Raw genomic sequence first — 18,280 nt, 5'->3', positions numbered from 1 at the left:
TGCTCGGCCGCTCCCTGCCGCCCGCCGCCACGCTCCAGCGGGCAGGGACAAAGGGGCAGGAGCGGCCGCAGGAGCGCGGGGCCGGTCCTGGGGGAAGCGCGGCCGGGGGCGGCGAGTGCGGCACTGCGCTGCCCGGTCCCGCTGTGCCTGCGGGCGGCAGCGGGCGGCAGGGCCCTGCGGAACCCCCGCCGGCAGGGAGCCGCCCCGCCCGGCTCACGTTCCCCGGGCCCCCACCCCCGTGTCCCGCCGCCCGCTCCACTGCCCGCGGGGGAAGCGCCGGCACCGGCCCCGCCGTGACCTTCCCGGTGCGCGCGCTGCCGCCCTGCTGCCGCGGGGGGGCGCCCGGCGGGGCGGGGCGGGGCAGGGGCGGGGCCCCTGCGCACGTCGCGTCACGGCCCGCGCGCCGCCGCCACTGCCGCCATGATGCTCCGCCGGCTGCCCCGCGCCCCCGCCCCGCCGCCCCGCCCGCGCTCCCGCCCGCCGCCCGCCGCCGCCGCCGCCCGCTCCGTGGGCACGTAAGGGCCCGGCCTTGCGCGGGGCGGGGGCGGGCGCGGCGGGAGCGGTACCGGTACCGGGAAGGGTCCCGGGGGGGATACTGCGAGAAGGGGAGTGGCCGTCCCACGAGGCTGGCCACGCCTCCCGAAAGCCGCGCCTCCCGATCGCGCAGCCTCGTGCGGGCGGCGGGGCGGTTGTGACCACGCCCCCTGTGACCACGCCCTTCTCCGGCTGTGACCACGCCCCCCCCCCGTTCCCCGCCGTGCCCTTGGCTCGGCCGTGGCCGCGCTCCCTCGGAATCCCAGGCTGGGCCAGGCTGGAGGGGACCCCAGAGGGTCCCTGGTGCCACCTCCCTGCTCAGGCAGGGCCATCCCAGAGCACAGGGCACAGGATTGTGCCCAGAGGGCTCTGCAATATCCCCGCTGAGGGAGACTCCAGCCCCTCCCTGGGCAGCCTGTTCAGGGCTGGGCCCTGCCCAGGGCAGCAGTTCTGCCTCCTGTGCAGGGCAATTGCTGGGCTCAGGCCCTGCCCGGTGCTCTGGTGCCACTGCCGGGCCCCGGAGCAGAGCCTGGGCCCTGCCCTGAGCCCTCCCTGCAGCCAGGGACACCCAGGGCTGAGGGCCCCTCTCAGCTGGGGCTCCTCTCGAGCCTGAGCAGCCCCAGCTCCCTCAGCCTGTCCTGGGCACGGAGATGCTCCAGGCTCTCCTCATCCTCACAGCCTCCACTGGCCCCGCTCCAGGAGCTCCATATCTCCCTTTTCCTGAGGAGCCCAGGACTGCACACAACACTCCAAATGTGCCTCACCAGGGCTGGACAGAGGGGCAGGGCTCACTTCCCCCCCACCCCTCTGGCCATACCCCGTGCCCCTCTCTCCCTGCAGTGCAGTGCCCCTGGCCCATGTGGAGGTGGAGGGTCGCAGGGACCGGCCACCCCTTGTCCTGCTCCACGGGCTCTTTGGCAGCCATGGCAACTTCCAGACGGTGGCCAAGACACTGGTACGCCGTGGTAGCGGCAAGGTGAGACCCAGGGGGTGTGGGGAGGAGCAGCACCCAGGGAGCAGTGCAGGGTCATGGTGGGCAGTGCCTGGGGTGACACGGTGCCCCTGCCCAGGCAGGTGCTGACAGTGGATGCCCGGAACCATGGCAGCAGCCCCCACAGCCCTGTGATGACGTATGAAGCAATGAGCCTGGACGTGCAGCACCTCCTGAGCCGCCTGGGCATCAACAAGTGCATCCTCGTGGGACACAGCATGGGGGGCAAGACGGCCATGACGCTGGCCTTGCAGCGGGTCGGCAGGCACGGGGATGGGAGTGTGGTCACAGGCTCAGGAAGTTCCAGGGGGGGCTTTAGGGAGGGGGTGGCACCTTCAGAGGCTGTTCACCGGTGCCAACCTTGCCCCCAGCTCCACAGGGACTTGTTTGTATCAGGGTGGGTGCTGTCCCACACAGAGCTGTAAGCCAGGCTGTGGGAGCAGGAGTAAATCTGTGTCCACCAGCCCATGCTCTTGCCCTGTCCCTCCAGCACCAATTGCAGGGGAGCTTGGAGATCTCTGCCAAGCACAAGGACTCTGGGAAGGGCATGTGGAGGTCTCTGCTGAGGCAGGATGGAGCTAAGAGCCTCCAGGGAATCAGACTGGGAGCGGAGCCCTGTGCCCACTCCCACTGGGGAGATCTTGGGAGGTCCTGGCATCTGATCTGCCCTGCTTGTGTCTCCAGCCAGACCTGGTGGAGCGCCTCATCTCCGTAGACATCAGTCCTGGCTCAACCGCCCCTGTGTCCGAATTCTCCGCCTACATCTCGGCCATGAAGGAGGTGAAAGTCCCAGTGGGGCTGTCCCGCTCGGCAGCACGCCAGCTGGCTGACGACCAGCTGCAGCCCGTGGTCAAGGTAGGAAATCCTGTGGGAGATGGGGGTACAGGGGAAGATGGAGGGTGCCAGGGCATCCTGCTTTGTTGCTCTTACTGAAGAGCGCACGATCCCCTTCCGTGACAGCTCCCACAGCTGAGACAGTTCCTCCTCACCAACCTGGTGGAGGTGGAGGGCCGCTACGTGTGGCGGGTGAACCTGGAGGCTATTTCCCGGCACCTGGCAGACATCATGAACTTCCCTGTTTTCCACAAGCCATATCCTGGTCCTGCACTCTTCTTGGGAGGGTCCGACTCACCCTATATCAGGTGAGACTGGAGAGAAGTGGTTCCAGGTCTGTGGTTTGACCTCTTGTACTCTTTGCAGCTGCCAAGGGTGGGAGGGGAATTCCCCCCCTGGGATGGGGAGGGTCCTGAGCGAGGGCTGTGCCTCCAGCCGCCGGTGACACCAACACACTGGAGCGAGGGGGAACCTGGGGACCCCCCTGGGCTTTCCTAGCAGGGAAGGAGCCATACCTGGGATCACCCTCTGCTTGGGGAAGTGAGGGAAGACACCAGGAGGGACCTCTGATCATGGCACGTTCCCTTGTCCTGCAGCTCCGGAGACTACCCAGAGATCCAACGCCTCTTCCCCAAGGCAGAGATCCAGTACATTAAAGGTGCAGGCCACATAGTCCATCAGGATAAATTTGAAGAATTCATCACTGCTGTCCTCAATTTCCTGCCACAGCTGTAGCACTGAGGACCAGGGTTTCTGCAAGGACCGTATGGGTCCTGAGGAGCTCTGGGCAGTGACGCGGGGCTCAGGCTCTGAGGATGGGCTCAGCTGGGACTGGTTGCCCTCACTGCAGTCTGATTCTGCCTGCAAGACCTTCTCCCATCCTGGTTCTCCTGCAGCCAGAGCAGAGACGCACCTGCATCCTGCTGAGACCTGCCACCTCGCAGGGACACGGGGTGGCACTGGCTCAGGGCACTGTCCTACCTGCACAGAAGAGTCAGGCACACGGAGGGGGCAGGAGAGCCCTCTTGTTTTCCTGCTGCCAGACCCTTCCATGGATCTGCAGAATGTGCAATAAAGCTGAATCCATGCAAAGGCAGAACAGGAACTGGACATGGCCATGGAGGGCAGGGCATGTGCGGGGGGCACAGGAAGGGGTTCTCACCTGCCAGCAGGGCTGCTGGTGGGAGGTGACAGCTGGACTGGGCCCTAAGGTGACAAGCTGTGGAAGCAGTGCACGTGAGACACAGGTTTGAGGATCTTTCTTGGCTCCCAAGGGGAATTGCATCCTTACTCTATGCCTCAGGCAGTGTAAGGATTGAGGTGTGGGGGAATCTGCCTCCTGAGCAAGGCGTGTGTCTGCCCAGCCTGTCCCAAAGACAGGTGTCCCTTTGTCCCTGAGCTCCTGACAATTTCTCCCCTCCCACCTGCTTTGCATCCTCCCAAGGCAGCATAACACCCACACACCATGGGTTGGAGGCAGAGGAGCAGGGTGTCTGCTGCAAAAATCCCTTTATTGGACAACTGGGAAATCCGGGGACAGGGCAGAAGCAACTAGGGGGGTGACAGATCATCTCTGTCACAGCTGGGGACACGCTTTGTGTGGGGACAATAGAGACACTAACCATCTCTGCTTCTGCTGCTCCCTGGGATGAGTTTGCTTAATTTGGGATTGTTTAGAGGCCCCAAAAGGGAGGGAGGGCAGGAGACTCAGGATATTTTATTCTAGGTCTGGCTGTAGTTGCCTGGCAGAGTGGGCACCAGGGACTGCTTTGGAGATTTGTTGTGTTTCTGCAGACCTTTCCTTTCCTTTCCTTTCCTTTCCTTTCCTTTCCTTTCCTTTCCTTTCCTTTCCTTTCCTTTCCTTTCCTTTCCTTTCCTTTCCTTTCCTTTCCTTTCCTTTCCTTTCCTTTCCTTTCCTTTCCTTTCCTTTCCTTTCCCCTTTCCCCTTTCCCCTTTCCCCTTTCCCCTTTCCCCTTTCCCCTTTCCCCTTTCCCCTTTCCCCTTTCCCCTTTCCCCTTTCCCCTTTCCCCACCTTCCCTTCCCTTCCCTTCCCTTCCCTCCCCCTCCCTCCCCCTCCCCCTCCCTCCCCTTCCCTCCCCTTCCCTCCCCTTCCCTCCCCTTCCCTTCCCTTCCCTTCCCTTCCCTTCCCTTCCCTTCCCTTCCCTTCCCTTCCCTTCCCTTCCCTTCCCTTCCCTTCCCTTCCCTTCCCTTCCCTTCCCTTCCCTTCCCTTCCCTTCCCTTCCCTTCCCTTCCCTTCCCTTCCCCTTCCCCTTCCCTTCCCCTCCCCTCCTTTCACAGTGCATCTCTCAGGAGCTGGGCTGCATTGGCCTTGAGCTTTCTGCTATATCACCCTCAAATTCACACACTTTTGCTCTCTGTGTATTATTTGTTTCATATGGAAAACATCAGACCAATAAGCTCCAGAGTCACTGGCTACTGAAATGAGTTCCTTAGGTGCCACTAGCCAGCTGGGGGTGGGGTCTGGCCCCAGCTATCAGCACACAAGACCTTTGGACCAAGCCACAAGCTCTGGAGCCCAGGATCAGCGGGGGATTTCTCCCCACTCCTTCCTGCTGGCCGGGTACCAGGTTTGGGGCACAGACAAAAGGCTGCTATGAGATGCGAGGTGAAGAGTGTCACCATGGCAGGACATCAGTGGCCTGAGAAGAGGTAGAGCTTCCAGAACGTTGTAGTCCATTCTTGTGATGGCATCTGCTGAGGGAACATAGGTAAGCACTGTCGGACCTAGGGTGAGAGATAGCAGGGAGAAATGAGTGCAGCTCTGTTTCCTGCATGGGAAGGGTGCAGGGAATCAAGAGACATCCCAGGGGCACATCCAGGCATGTGTCTGGTGGCACGAGGGATGCCATGAGCTGCACCAACACGCTGGGCTCTGTGCCCGTCGTGTCAGGGTGCTGATGCCTCCAGAGATCCAGCTGATGCCCCAGGCAAAACCAGACTCCTTTCTGAAAACCTGCTCCCTCCCAAGGGGCCTGTCAAAAAATGACCTCCCCCACCTGAGCTCTGCTCCAAGCAGGATTTCTGACCCTTGGCACAGCTGCAGTTAACCACAAACCCCACCTTTAGGAAGACCTCTATGTGGCTGTTGCAGGCGTGGTTTCAAAACTGCTCTGTCAGGCATTGGGTAGAAATGGAGCCTGTTGATGACCTGCAGGACGTGGTATCTGAGGAGACAGAAGATGTCAAGTGTGACTTCACTGGTGTCCCTCACTGCAGCAGTGATTAATGCTGGGTGCCAGGCCTGGAGACTGGGGCACCTTCTCCAAGATCATTCTATTTGGCCCATCTGACCAACAGCGTGGAAAAAGGACAGGGCATCCCAGGGAAGACACAAGTGATACGAATATTTTCTTCAAGTCTCTGCTCTCCTGTTCTCCCAGCTGCCACGCTGGCATGGCCTGGAGCCATCTGAGACCCAGCAGGAGAAGGCAATTTCCACCGCGGTGGTTAGCGGGGAAGGTAAAATTGGCAGGAGAAGGAGTGCAGGCAGAGCTAGGGAGGGCGGGAGCCCCGCCTCCAGAGAGGCTCCAGGGAAGGCGGTGACAAAGCTCTGGCCCTGGTGCTGCTTAGAAGGATCTGCAGGTGTCCTGAACAGCCGTGTACCCTGGCGGTGGGGTTCCCTGCAGTTACGGTTGGACTCAATGATTTCAAAGGTCTGTTCCAATCTAATTGGTTCTGTGATTCTGTGACCTCCTGCCCTGCTCCTTGGTCGGCAAGCCCCTGGCTCCCCTCAGCACGCCCCTGCCTGCTCCATCAGGGTGGCTGGGCTGTGCTCCTGCCCTCCTCTCGTCTACTCTGCCACAGCACGTGGGCTCCCTCTCTGTCCCTGCTGCCGAAGTACTCACTCAGGGAGCACTGCCGGATCCACTGCTGGCCCTGGATACCAACGAGGGCCATGGGGGTACCTCAGCGTCAGGAAAGGCCAGTGGCACAGCAGACGACCCTGCAAGCAGAAAGCCCCTCAGTTACACTGGGAAGCACTTGCAGCAAGAGGGGCTGTTGCAGGGCCCTTGGGGGCCCCTGTTCAGCCCCACAGGGGACAGCCACCCCCAAAAGCTCTGTCATCACAGGGTGGCAAGGGGGTCTCAGAGCAGTGATACTCAACTGCTCCTTGCCTTTGAGTCCTGGACGCTCCCCAGGGCTGGACCCTGCTCCAGCATCCCAGTGGAGGCTCTGGCCAGGAGCAGACCACGGCCCTTCATCTCTCAACTGAGTCAGCTCAGACCCAGCTGCTCCACCATCCTGAGGCTGTCAGTGGAGATCTGGCTGGCCTTGGTGCCCTTCTGGAGCACAATGTTTATGAGGAGTCAAGGCTTATCCACGTGCATTCTGCATTGATCCTGCACCTCTTCCACCTCACTGAGGCTGAGAACCCAGTGGGTCAGCAGGCTGTCCAGCATCCCAGAGATCAGAGGGTTGTTCACATGCTCCACAAACTCTTTCTGCACATTCTGGAGCAGCTCCTCTTCAGGATGGCACCATCTGCCCCATGCCATAGCTCCAGCAGCCCCACCACTCCCTCCAGGTGCTCCCTCCTCCCCACCACCTCTCTACCTGCTCCCCCTGCCCTACTGCCAACCCAGGGTGTTGCCCCCTCCTTCATTTTCCAGCCCAGTGGCTTTCCATCACCCACCTCCCCATTTCCCACACATTTTTCCCAGAGAAATCGGCCGAAGCAATGCAATTGCAAAGATTCAGCATCCGCGGGACGAGGAGGAAGCTCCTTCCTGCACCTCTCAGAGCCAGGCCCGGGACAGCTCCACTGGCAGCTGGCACCAGGCTGGGATGGTTGTCCTCTGTCGAGGACCAACATCCCTTTGTCCACACCCCCAAACCCTCCAGACCTGTCTGGGGCTGGGCTCAGCTCATCCTTTCCAGGGGATGCAGGGAGACACCGCCTCGGGCAGCAGCATCTCATCCTGGCAGCTGGGAGCACTGGAACAGCTGCCCAGGGAGGAGTGGAGTCTCCCGCTCCGGGCACATTCCGAACCCACCTGGACGCGTTCCTGTCACCTGCTCTGGGTCACCCTGTCTTGGCAGGGGAGTTGGACTGGGTGATCCCCACAGGTACCTTCCAGCTTCAACTATTCTGTGATGCAGAATGTAAAAACCTGAGCTGTGAGAAAGCCTGGGATTACCCCCTAACTCGCTACACTAGCGGGGCTGTGCCGCAGGGCAGGCGGAGGATGGCAGGAGCAGAAGTAACGCCACGGACCGGGAAACGCAGGGACGAGGCGGGGGGCAGAGGCCATCCAGCCCCGGGGGAGGCACATCCAGGCAGAGAGAAGCAGCAGCTGCCCGAGGCTGAGAGGGGTGGTGGAACGGGGAGGCCTCACGATCTCTCTACCATTCCGGTGGCCCCGCAGGCCGCGGAGGCGGCGACCCCGCGCCACCCTGCCCCGGCTGGGGCACCGGAAGCGACCCCAGCCCCCCGATGGCCGCGGGCTCATCCCTGGGCGCTGCCTGGGACAGCCGTCCCTCAGCTCCGGGACCCGCCGGGCGCTCCCGGCCCCGCGGCGCTGAGGGGTCCCTGTCACCGGGCGGTCACGTGACGGGACAGCCCACCGTGCCCCCCCCCGCCCTTTCCGGAGGGGAGGCGCTGCGCGGGCGCCGATTGGCTGCGGCGGGACGCGCTGTGATTTCTCATTGGCCGTCGGGCGCCGGGCGCCGCCCCCTCACGCGTCACGGGATAGGCCTGGCGGGAGCGCGGGTGGGCGTGGCCCGGCGGCCGGTGGCGCTGGGCGGGGACGCGTTCCTTCCGCTGATTGGTCGGTGGCTCCGGCGGTGCCGGGCGCTGATTGGCCGGGGCGCGCGGGCCGGCGGGGGAGGCCGGGCGGGAGCCGCACGCGGCAGAGGCGGGAGTGGCGCGGCCGGAGCCGGGCGGGACCCGCCGGGACAGGTGAGACCGGGGCTGCCCGGGACCCCCCGCCCCCGCTGCCCTCCCGCCACCCTGGCACCCAGCGCCGCTCCTCGGGCCGCCGCCCGCCGCAGCCCCGCTCCTTCTCTCCGCCACCCGAAGAGCGCGGCCTCCCCGGGGCCTGTCCGTGAGGGGCGGCACCGCCCGGTGGCGGCAGTGCTGAGGCGGCGGTGGCCCTGCGGGCCGGGCTCGGGCCGGGCTGCACCGGAGGTTCCGCGGTGTCACCGGCGGGCGGAGGCGGGGTCGCAGTCAGACCGAGGAGGGGGGCGCGGGGCTCCCGCTGGGGCCGGCCCTGCCCGCTCCGGCCCTGCCGCGGGGCCTGAGCCCTTCCCCCGGCCGAGGCTGCGGGCGCGGCTCGCCTCCCTCCCTCTGCCGTCCCCCCGCGCTGGGGCCGTGCAGATCTCGTCTAGAAGCGCCTGGCGGGTGGGAGATTCTTGTGCCGCAGAGAGCCGGGGTAGCGGCACGGAGCTGGTTCTTCTTCGCACTCGATGGGGTTTGCCCGGTGCCCCGCGAAGGCCACACACGGCTGTGTTTGGAGCAGGTGCCTCCCCTCCGTGTTGGGTAGGAGCTGGTTCTGTGCTGGTTTGGAACGGCGGGTGGCTGAAGTTTGGTGTGGAGATGGTGTTGTTGGAGGTTTGACATTTATTTAGAACCCCCTCAGCTAACTGTTGTAAACACTGGCTTCCCTAAAGCAGTTGCTCTGATGCCTTTGGTTTTCCTGCTGAATTAACTGAAGCGGGATGAACTCCAAATAATCCGTGTTAAATTGTGGGTCCCTAGAACATTATTGGCCACGTTATGTTAACTGTCTCGTAAGGATCCTGATGGTGATTTTGGCAATGACTTGAAGGAAGGTGACAGCTAAAAGGTGAGGAACTGCGTGGGCAACTCAAGAGTGCTGATTAGAAAATGGGAAACGAGAATCTGACACTGTGGCCTGGCTAGTTTGGCGTTGGACTTTGGGGAAACCACACATGTTTTACCAGAGAAGACAAACTGCAGGAAGAGTCCATAATGGGAACAGAGAAACAGGGGAGGGAGAAGTGGGTTCTGTCCTGGGAAGCAGGAATTTTTGCCTGGGTTCATGAATATGTTGAGCACAGCCAGGCTGGAGGTGGTCTTTGGTGCCTCACTGAGGAGGAGGAGGAGGAGGAGGAGAGGGAGTGTTAACTCAGCTCCCACACTGGTGCAAAAGCTGCTGTGCCCAGGTTTGGTGCCTGTGTGTGGTTCAAGGCTGGTGGAAAGCTGGGCAGAGTTTGGAGATGTATGAGGTGGGATTAAAGGTAAAAAAAGCTGCCATGTGGTGCCGAGAGAACTCCATCTGCTTCCTCCAGCAAGAACTTGAGAGAAGATCTGGCCAGTCTGCGTCTGCTTGTGGAGAACAGAGGTTGGACACTGGGAATTCAGTCTAGCTGGTGAGGGTATGCGTACATGGAAACCAAAACCTGTATCTTTAGGTGATAGAGATGCGAGCATGAGAAGAAACTTCCCTCAGTCAGTGATGACTTTGTATTGGTTGCCAGCTTTTACATGGAGGCTCCATATTTTTCTTTTTTTTAATAAAAGCAGCTGGGCTCACAGCCCCAGGAGTTTGGGGGTCTGCTCTGCTTGGGGGTCTGTGAGGTGGCTGTGATGACTTTCAGGGAGTTTGCTGGAAGATGGACATCTAAGTAAACTGGGAAATAAATGTAAAAGTTTCACTTATAAATTTCTAGGAACATCTGGGTTCCCCTTTCCTTTGCTGTGTTCTCAGGAATCTTTTTATCTGGCTGTGATGGTTATTTAATTTTTCTGAGAGAGCCTTTAGTGGGACATTTCCTCAGAGGTGTCATTGCTGTGGGTTTTGTGGCAGGATCCTTCCAGCCCATGTGTCTCAACAACAGTGTCACTTACCTGTCAGATTTAGTTGTAACAAGCTGAAAGAAAAAAAATCCAAACCCAAAACCCAAATCAAGGGAAGCTTTAGGGGCAGATCTTGCCACAGAGGCTTTGGAGAATGCTGCTGTGCCAGCTTTTATTGTGATCTCAATCTGCCAAATATGCACTGGCCTGCTTTTGTTTTTTGTTTATGTGGGGCTTCTCAAAGTCTCCCTTGTCCCAGCGCTGGGGGAGTGCAGGGATGATGTGAGCAGCCTTTCCTCGGCCTGGTGCCTGTGTCTGGCTGGGCTTTGCTCACCTGGAGGCAGGTGCCAGGCCTGGATGACTCTAGTCTGCCCTGTTTGTGAGGATTGCTCTGGGAATTGGGCCTTCTCCTCCAAGAGATGTGGTTTTAGTCTGTGCTGCTTGAGTCAGAGCTACTTCCATTCCTCTTCTCTGTCCTCAAGTTTGTTTTAGAGGCTGCTGTCAGTGGAGGGAGAGGGTTGTTCTCAGTAATACTTTGGTAAGTGAAGAAAAAGGAGGGTAGAGAGAACTGAGATTGTTTTGGGGGATGTGAGGTTGCAATGAGTGTGTGCAGTGGCGTTGGAAATGACTGAGCATTGTTTCACAGGAAAATCCAGCAGTGTCATCTAACCCAGGTTATTTTTATCAGAGAGAAATGTGAACAGAAGGAAAAAAGTCAGTGTTGCATACTTGCACATCACACTCAGCTTCCCAGGACAGGTATGCTCCCCCAAGGAATTAATAATTATCAAACAGTTATGAAAGCTCATACCTTTCTCTTCCCCCTTCCAAGGCAGCTCCAGCCAACCAATTTCCCATGTGTTTTTGGATATCAAGTGGGCTCTTACCATGAGACTTGTCGCTCTGTGCAGAACTAGATCAGGGCCCTTTTTAGATAATGATGAATGGAGATGAGAGCTATTTAAAAAATTACTTTGCTCTTAGCAAATTAGCATAACAGATTAATCCCTGCTCGTAATCCCTGGCCTGTTCTCCAGGAGGATGCTGGGGCTGTGATGGAGCAGGGAGGAATTTTGTCTGGTCACTTAGAGCATGCTCCTGGCCGATGTAATCGCTTCCCGTCTGTTCCTCCCCGGTGCTCCCGCAGTTCCATGCACTCCCAACAGCCCCAAAGGATAGGATTTCCCTCCAGAGGGATCAGATGATTAGCTTATAAATAGCAAATGCCTGCTCAGGCCTACTTTCCAGGGTGGTTTGGTCCCTGTCCTGTTCGAAGCAATGCGTACAACTGCATCTGCACCTTGTGGCCCAGAGCTGAATCCAAGGAAAGGGGGATGCTTTCCCTTGAGATGGCGAATTTCTGCGTGGAAGGAAACTGCCCTGGTGCGAGGTGCTTTGGATTTGCAGCCAGAGCCTCAGAGGGGGGGATTGGCTGGGAGGCTCCGGCAGCAGCAGTGCACTGTGCTGCTAGATGTGCTGGCACGGCACAGGGAAACCGGCTCTTTTCTCTGGGAATGTGAGCTGAAATGGAACTGAAACATGTTCAGTGGCTGAATCGTGTTTGAAATGAGCCTGTGTTCCTGCCAGGAAGCCTGTGCTGGTAGTGGGGCACCCTTGTCTCAAAGCCTGAGCTCTTGGAGTCCTCTTTGAGTTGCACACATTCCCCCTTACCTATTTCCTTCCAGCCTTCCTTCCTTTCTCTCTATTTTGGTCGGTCCTGGGCTGCTGAGAGAGTCTGACACACATCAAGGTTTAGGGTTTGTCAGGACTCCTTCCAACACAGCTTCCCCACAGCTCTCTCAAGAGAGCTTAGTTCATACTTGGCCTTCCTCGTGCTGAGGTTTGATGTGCAGCCTCAGGTCGCTCTGACATACCTGGGTTTGCCTCGGAGCTGGAGGAGCCCCTTCCCAGCACGGTGGGAATCGAATTGTGGGGATAGTTTTCATGGGATTTGTTTTGCAGCATCGTTGTGCAGTGATCTCTGTGTGGTGGGTCTGGGAGCAGCGTTGGCCTTTCCAGACAGAGGTAACTTTAGTGGGACAGAGCATCAGCAGAACTAAACTGACAGTTCCCACTCATAACAGTGGTAAGGCCTTTGTTGTTACTTACTATTTTGTCTGTGTTGCTCTTTCTCATTTGAGAGATACCCTCAAATTTCTTCTTCAAGAGGGAGAAGCCTGCCCAGGGCCTATCCCAAGAGAGGAGAGTTATATGTCAGTATATTCTGTTTCAACATGTATCAGGTTTCTGGCCTCAGAGGTTTCCTTTTATGTTGTGAGCATTTGTAGGCGCTTTATTCCCTTTAGTCTCTGATGGAGAGCATTCCTGATCTGCCTTCTCTCGTGGATCCTATTGCTTAACTTCTAGGTGGAGTGTTTGCTCAGCAGCATGTGTGCTACAGCTGATCTCAGGCCCTGCACACCCAGGAAGGTCGGCTGGCCCAGCCACGCACGATGGAGTTTTGCTTTTGCCAACAATTATTTTCTGGGGGGACAGAAACACTGCGGTGTCTCTTGCAAGGGTGTGGGTGTGATCCCACTGCAGAGATGCGCACAGTGCTCACAGGAAGGATGGTAGTTAGGACTGAAGTTTTCCTAAGCCTTTGGAACAGGGTTTGCTAGAAATAAGATAGGTAGGAATGTTCTGATAGCCAAGTACAGGTGACATATTAGGTTCCTCAGTCTGTATGGTGACTCTTGCTGAGGTTGCTGACCACTGTCAGCTCCTCCCCACTTTGGAGGAGCCTGTGCTGGCAGCAGGGACAGAGGTAGACACGGCTCACAATTTATCTGCTCGGGGGCAAAGTCTTGTAGCTGAACTTAAGCCCAGAATTGCAGTGGGGTATTCTCTGGAGCTCAGCTTTCTGCCGTTTCATGCTGTCTGAACAGCATTGGCTGGGAAGCAGAGTCCTTGTTCTTTTTCCAACCTGACCAGTTCTTCGCTGAAAAATGAAATTGTGGAATTGTTCTCAGAACGTGCTTGGACATGGCACTGCCTGTGAGTGACAGCTTTATGGTAAGGACTCTCAAAGCATTTCTGCTCTACGGTCAGTTCAATTGCTTAGGCTCTGCCAGCCTTTCTCTGATGGTCCCTGCTGAAGCCGAGGACTGCTCTGAGCGAGCGAGGGCTGCAGTTTGCATTGTTCCTTCTGGAAGCTTCAGAGGGTTTTGTTGGTTTGTTTTATTGTAGAAACTTGTTGAAGTAGACAACTTCCCCTGAGTGGATGAGTGCCTTGTGGCAATCCAGCATGAATCTATTCAGTTGTCTCTGTTGTTTCAACTGTGCTGCCTGGATTCATAATAAATTTTTTTTTTAATCTTTCAAAGGACTCGGCGGAAGTCTCCTTATTGCAGGAGCATGACTGGCATGTAGCACTCAGGGCCACCAGTGTGACAGAGCCAGGTGGGATCTGTTTCACTGTTCTAATGGGAATGAGAGCAGCCGTTGTCCTGTTTCGTAACTCGTTTATGAGGCACCTGCACCCAGTTTGGAGAATGTCTCATCGAGGGTACCCTGGGAGAGCCTGGCTGGCTGCCAGCCCAGAGCCCGGGTCATGCCCATGCTTCCTACAGCTCAGCTTGGCTGCCAGCACCACCTGGCAGCTTCATCACCCTGCGGGCTCCTTGTGACCCAAGGTGCTCAGAAGGAGCTTTAGGAGGATGTGAGGAGCCCTGGAGTTGTTGCTTCTCATCCCAGTCAGCATCGTTTGGGCTTATACTCACTTCTGCTTTCCAGACAGCACCCCCTTCCTGCCTCCCCCAGGTCAAGGCTGCAGCTGCCCCCGTGCCAGAGGCACTTCTGCCTTCCTTCCCAAATGGCAGACTGAACTTCCCAAAGACTAAAATGTTCTGTTCTTGCTGAAAACTTCAGAGCAAGCCCATGGCATCTGGGCACAGGCCAAAAAGCCTGTGCTGCCCTGGAGGTCAAGCTTGGGGCAGTGGAAATGAGTCTCTTCAGGCACGAGGCCTGGGGAGGCTGAAGTTGGATGTGGGACAGAGCAGCCTGTGTGTGCCAGGACAGAGCCTGTGTTTGGATGAGGAAAGAACAGCTGTGAGGTATTTGGGGGGTTGGTGGGAAGAAACACAGCAAAGTGGGAGTCGGTGAGCTCCTCTGGAAACACCAGAGATTTTTTTCAAGCTGCTTTACGTACCACTGAGGAGGCTGTGTCTGCAGTACATTCCCAGTGACCTGGGTGTTAAACTTTCCTCTGGCTGTGCTGAAGTACAGTTCATGGTTTGTGTCCTCTTGTCAGCTTTCCTGTGCCCTTGGGTAGGTCTGGACCCTTGTCAGCCACACATTCCCTCTCCAGTGCTCCTCCAGGATGACTCCAGGGTTTGTCACAGCCTGAGACTTTTATGTCCTCTGTATGTGGGATTTATTTCCTTTGATGCTGTAGTTCAGTGCTGCTTTAGTTTTTAAAAGATGTGGCCCTTGTGACTTGGGGAACTGCTGCTAACTTCTGGTGTGAGGAGTGTGTGTCTGCTGTGCTCTGGGGCAGCCACTTCCCTCCAGTCCCAGTGGACAGTGGGATGGCTGGGAGCCCTGCAGATGGATTCACTCTGGCACCTCTTTGTGGGGTATCAGCTTTTCCTTCTGTGTATTTGGATCCTTTGTGCTCCTAAACAATGTGCCTGGTTCTCTCGTTTCCAGCCCTCTGCAAATGTCTGTCTCACCTGCACAGGGCTCTTCATTGTCTGCTTGCTGTGGAGGGGAGATCTGCTGCTCTTGGAAAGTGCCAATGCTTAATATTTCGCTGTCAGGAAATCCTGGCTTGTGCTTTTCACATTCACCCCTCACAAGAGGTAATTTTTCTAGGAAAAGAAAGTTCCCTGTGTCTACACACCTCCTCTGACAGCCAGGTGATATCTCGAGACCATGGATGTGTGTGCAAACCTAGCCAGGGGAAGTCGAGGGAGAGGGAGTCTGGGCAACGAGAATTCTCATCTTGCTTGCAGCAAGGAAACGTCTCTTCTAGACCTGGTTTCCATGAAGTGCCAGGGGCTCTGCCTGCTGCCCCTTTCCCTTCTGCAGAAAGAGGGATAACACCCTGTCCAGGGAGAGGGACAAGAACTGAGGTCAGCAGTGGCTCTTCCCAAAGAAGTTGTAGCCTAGCTGAGCTGGTTGGTAACCAGCTGATTGGGAATTTTGGTAATACTGATGCCAGCTCTGACACTGCCAGCCTTGGTTGATGCTACAGCTCAAAGGGTGCAGTGCCTTTATAAAGTAATTTTGTTACTACATTGGGGGAGTTTTATCATACCCAGGATAACCACATCCTTCCTGCTCCCACTCCAGCTCCCACACTGCTGCCCTGCTCGGGGCCTTGCTGCCTGTTAACTCAGGCGAATCTCGGGTGAAATTGCACTGGCCTCTGAATGTTTGTTATCGCTGTGCCCTGAGCTTTCATGTTTGGATATAGCTGCCTACGGGAAGAGAAAGTCCCTTGATTTCCAAGGAGAACTGCTTGTTTGTGCTGTGAAGTCCCTGTTTTCTGGGGGGCGTTGAACCTGTGGTGCATCCTAAAGGGCACATAATGGCAAGAATAGAGGATCTTTTCTTTAGAAGTGCTGTGGTGAGGGAAGGGGCCGTGGTGGGAGATTCCCCTGCACTGGAGGTGAGTGCAGAAATCCCCAAGCAGACGCAAGAGCAAGTCCCAGACGTTCCCTGCAGCTTTGCTGGATTGCACCATCCCTCAGGGCCGTGTCAACGGCTCCTGCCCGCAGGGGAAATGGTCCCTTGAGCAAAGCTGTTGCTACAGCAGCTTTGCTTTGTGACAGCTCCACTTCTGCTTCTCCTGGCGCTTGGGATCCTTGGAGTGGGTGTTTGCTGTGCCTGGTGAGAACAGCGGGGGGGAGTTTGGGGGCAGCATCTTTCGGAGGGGTGACCTGGGCACAGTTCTTTGCCATAAACACTCACAGGGATGCTGGCTGTTTCTGTGTGATGTGGTGATACTGGGGATTATCGCCCTGGAGAGCAGATGCTTTGTTTGTGTCCCACAGCTGGCTGGGAGCACGAAGAACCGTGCTGGAGAGGAGCTTTGCTGCTTGCTGAAGGTGCAGGAAGGGGTAATTAGTGGAGCTGCCTCAGGCTGAGATTTGATGGATGTAAGGAGGAGCAGGGCCTGCAGAAAAACCTCTGCAGGACTTTGAGACAATACGTGATCAGAAGAACTGAATGAACGGGCCTGCTTTGGCTTGAAGAATTGGTCACGTCCTTTCTGGTGCCTGTAGCTGACTCATACCACTGAGCGTTCCTCAGGGAGCCGGTAGCTCCCAGCATCCAAGGTACTGTGCTCGTTATAGGGCAGCCTGGAGACATATTGCAGGCAGCTGCCCGAGGGAATGCCACGTTACCGGCAGGCAGCCAGCACAGGCTGGATGCAGATCCATGGGGAGTGCATGCCAGGGCTGGGATGTGCCAGCGAGCAACTCATACCCCTCCCTGCTGTCCTTTGCACTTCCTTGGGCTGGCACGAGGTCTTGTCTTCCTTACCCTGTTCTTTGCTCTTTCCCCTTTCTGGAATTGGAAAGTTAATCTATGGGGACTCTCCAGGGAGTGCCACTCTTCCCAGTATGCCAGTGAGCAAATGGATCCCTCTCTGCTGCCTCACGTCTGCATTTCCAAATGAAAGTGGGTAGCTAAGCACCTTTGGATGCTGGATAAGATGATCCTAGACAGAGCCTGTCTTGTTCAGCAAGGAGAGCAAATTGAGATTATTTTTTAATGTGAAACTCTTGAGTGCAGAGGTTCTGTGCAGATCTGGCTCATTAGGAAACTCTGCAGAGCTTTTGTTGCCATTGCTAAATGAGGCAAAAGAGGAAGTAAAAGTGGTTCTGTTCTGTAAAGTGGATTCATAGTTTTGTTTTATAATAAACCACAGACTTAGTGACAAGCGAATCCCCCACCTCCCTCTCTTTGTTCCACTGCATCGTTCTTCCCTCAATAGGTGTTTTTACTAGAGGAATTCCCAGAAGTATGAGAGGAACTGTTCTTCCTGTAAGCTTGTCTTTTATTGAGACACAAGAGGAAGTTCCTTAGAGTTCTGTGAAAAGGTTCAATAGGTCTCATGGCACAGGAAGTCACATTTTCAGCATGTTTTACTAATGATGAAGTACTCAAAAGTGAAGCTGGAATGAGCGGCCGGTTCCTCTGTTGGAATTCCCTGGGGAGCAGCAGCCCAGCAGGTGGGATCCCACTGCCCTTGTGCTGCCGCTCCTGCTTCCTCCCACTCCCCAAAATCCCACAGCAAAGGGCTGATACTGGAGCGATAGAAGCTGGGAAGTGGGATGTCTCACTGAGTGCTGCGACTCCAGCTTTCCATTCTGCCTGTTCTCCAGAGCTGTGGGGCTGGAGCCCAGGATGCTGGCCTACGTGGCAGCGTGGGCTGGAGTGAAAACACAGTGCTGGGGAAAACCTGGAGTCAGCTGGAATTGCTGATAGAGCTGCCACTGGTTTCAGTGACTGTGGGGTTCTATCTGTGCATGTCAGTGATGCACTGTCGGGAGGAAGGGAACTGCCTCGTGTTTGGGCAAAGATGATAAAAATCCCAGTGCTTCCTGAGATTTGTCTTTGTGTTAGATAGAGTAAGTCTGATGTCTTGCAGTCTTGTCCTAAAACTTGTAGAGGTAGGAATTCGATCCTTAATGAGTTTTATTATGGTCAGTTATTAAGCGGAAGAAATCCCAGGCTGTGTTCCCTGTGCGAATTGCAGCAGATGAGAATAAATCCTCCGGCTCCTCTTGGTACTGAGCTCAGCATGTGGCCACCTTCATCCCTCATCCTGTTGGAAGCTGCCAGCAGGGAAGGGACAGTGTGTGTGAATTTGAGCAGCTCTTTCTGCTAGATAAGCTGGGGACTTGCTATATATATCAAGTTGCCTTCTCTTCCCTTGTATCGATTGGCTGGGGATTTCCCTTTCTAAGAGTGCCTTTGGAGCAGCCGGCATGGCCAGCGCTGTTTTTAGAAGCAGTTAAGCTCGTGCTTAGAGAGAGCACGAGATGGGAGCACTTAAGCTCAGCTGAACTTGCTGACCTGCCCACATCCTTTGAGGTGAGGTTATTAATGAAAGCAGGTCAGTGTGCGAGGCAGTACCTTCATGGGATTTTCCATTGCTGAAGTGCAAACCAGTTTTGAAGGCTCCA

The 18,280-nt window shown here is 56.7% G+C and overlaps 2 protein-coding genes and 1 long non-coding RNA gene across 5 annotated transcripts in view; 2 read left to right on the top strand and 1 right to left on the bottom strand.

Moving 5' to 3' along the window:
• Positions 1 to 420: 420 nt before the first annotated feature.
• ABHD11 (abhydrolase domain containing 11) lies at positions 421 to 3,458 on the top strand. Of its 2 annotated transcripts, none has more exons than XM_069033585.1 (6): positions 421 to 515; positions 1,375 to 1,510; positions 1,609 to 1,782; positions 2,210 to 2,380; positions 2,486 to 2,667; positions 2,956 to 3,458. In XM_069033585.1, exons 1-6 carry the CDS (start codon positions 421 to 423, stop codon positions 3,092 to 3,094), a joined length of 897 nt encoding a protein of 298 aa, XP_068889686.1. In that variant the 3' UTR covers positions 3,095 to 3,458. The 2 variants fall into 2 exon arrangements, with proteins under 2 accessions (XP_068889686.1, XP_068889687.1); XM_069033586.1 differs by having other exon boundaries at positions 461 to 515; positions 1,605 to 1,782.
• A 1,203-nt stretch (positions 3,459 to 4,661) lies between these two features.
• Positions 4,662 to 6,320, bottom strand: LOC138120530 (uncharacterized). The gene is made up of 3 exons (XR_011155882.1): positions 6,226 to 6,320; positions 5,441 to 5,544; positions 4,662 to 5,104 (listed from the first exon to the last, which is right to left on the bottom strand). It is a non-coding gene; the product is annotated as an uncharacterized lncRNA (long non-coding RNA).
• A 1,893-nt stretch (positions 6,321 to 8,213) lies between these two features.
• MTMR4 (myotubularin related protein 4) overlaps positions 8,214 to 18,280 on the top strand; it is a 57,063-nt gene continuing 46,996 nt past the window's right edge. Inside the window, exon 1 of one of the 2 annotated variants that reach the window (XM_069033680.1) lies at positions 8,214 to 8,279. The gene's annotated coding sequence lies outside the window, so the exon portion shown is untranslated. Of the gene's footprint in view, positions 8,280 to 12,951; positions 13,155 to 18,280 lie in introns of those variants that run through there. The other variant, XM_069033679.1, reaches the window with a different exon arrangement.

The sequence above is a fragment of the Aphelocoma coerulescens genome, chromosome 19 (genome assembly GCF_041296385.1).
Source record: "Aphelocoma coerulescens isolate FSJ_1873_10779 chromosome 19, UR_Acoe_1.0, whole genome shotgun sequence".
Lineage (NCBI taxonomy): Eukaryota > Metazoa > Chordata > Aves > Passeriformes > Corvidae > Aphelocoma > Aphelocoma coerulescens.
Note: the sequence above shows the minus strand (reverse complement) of the source record. Positions and strands in the feature narration are given on the sequence as shown.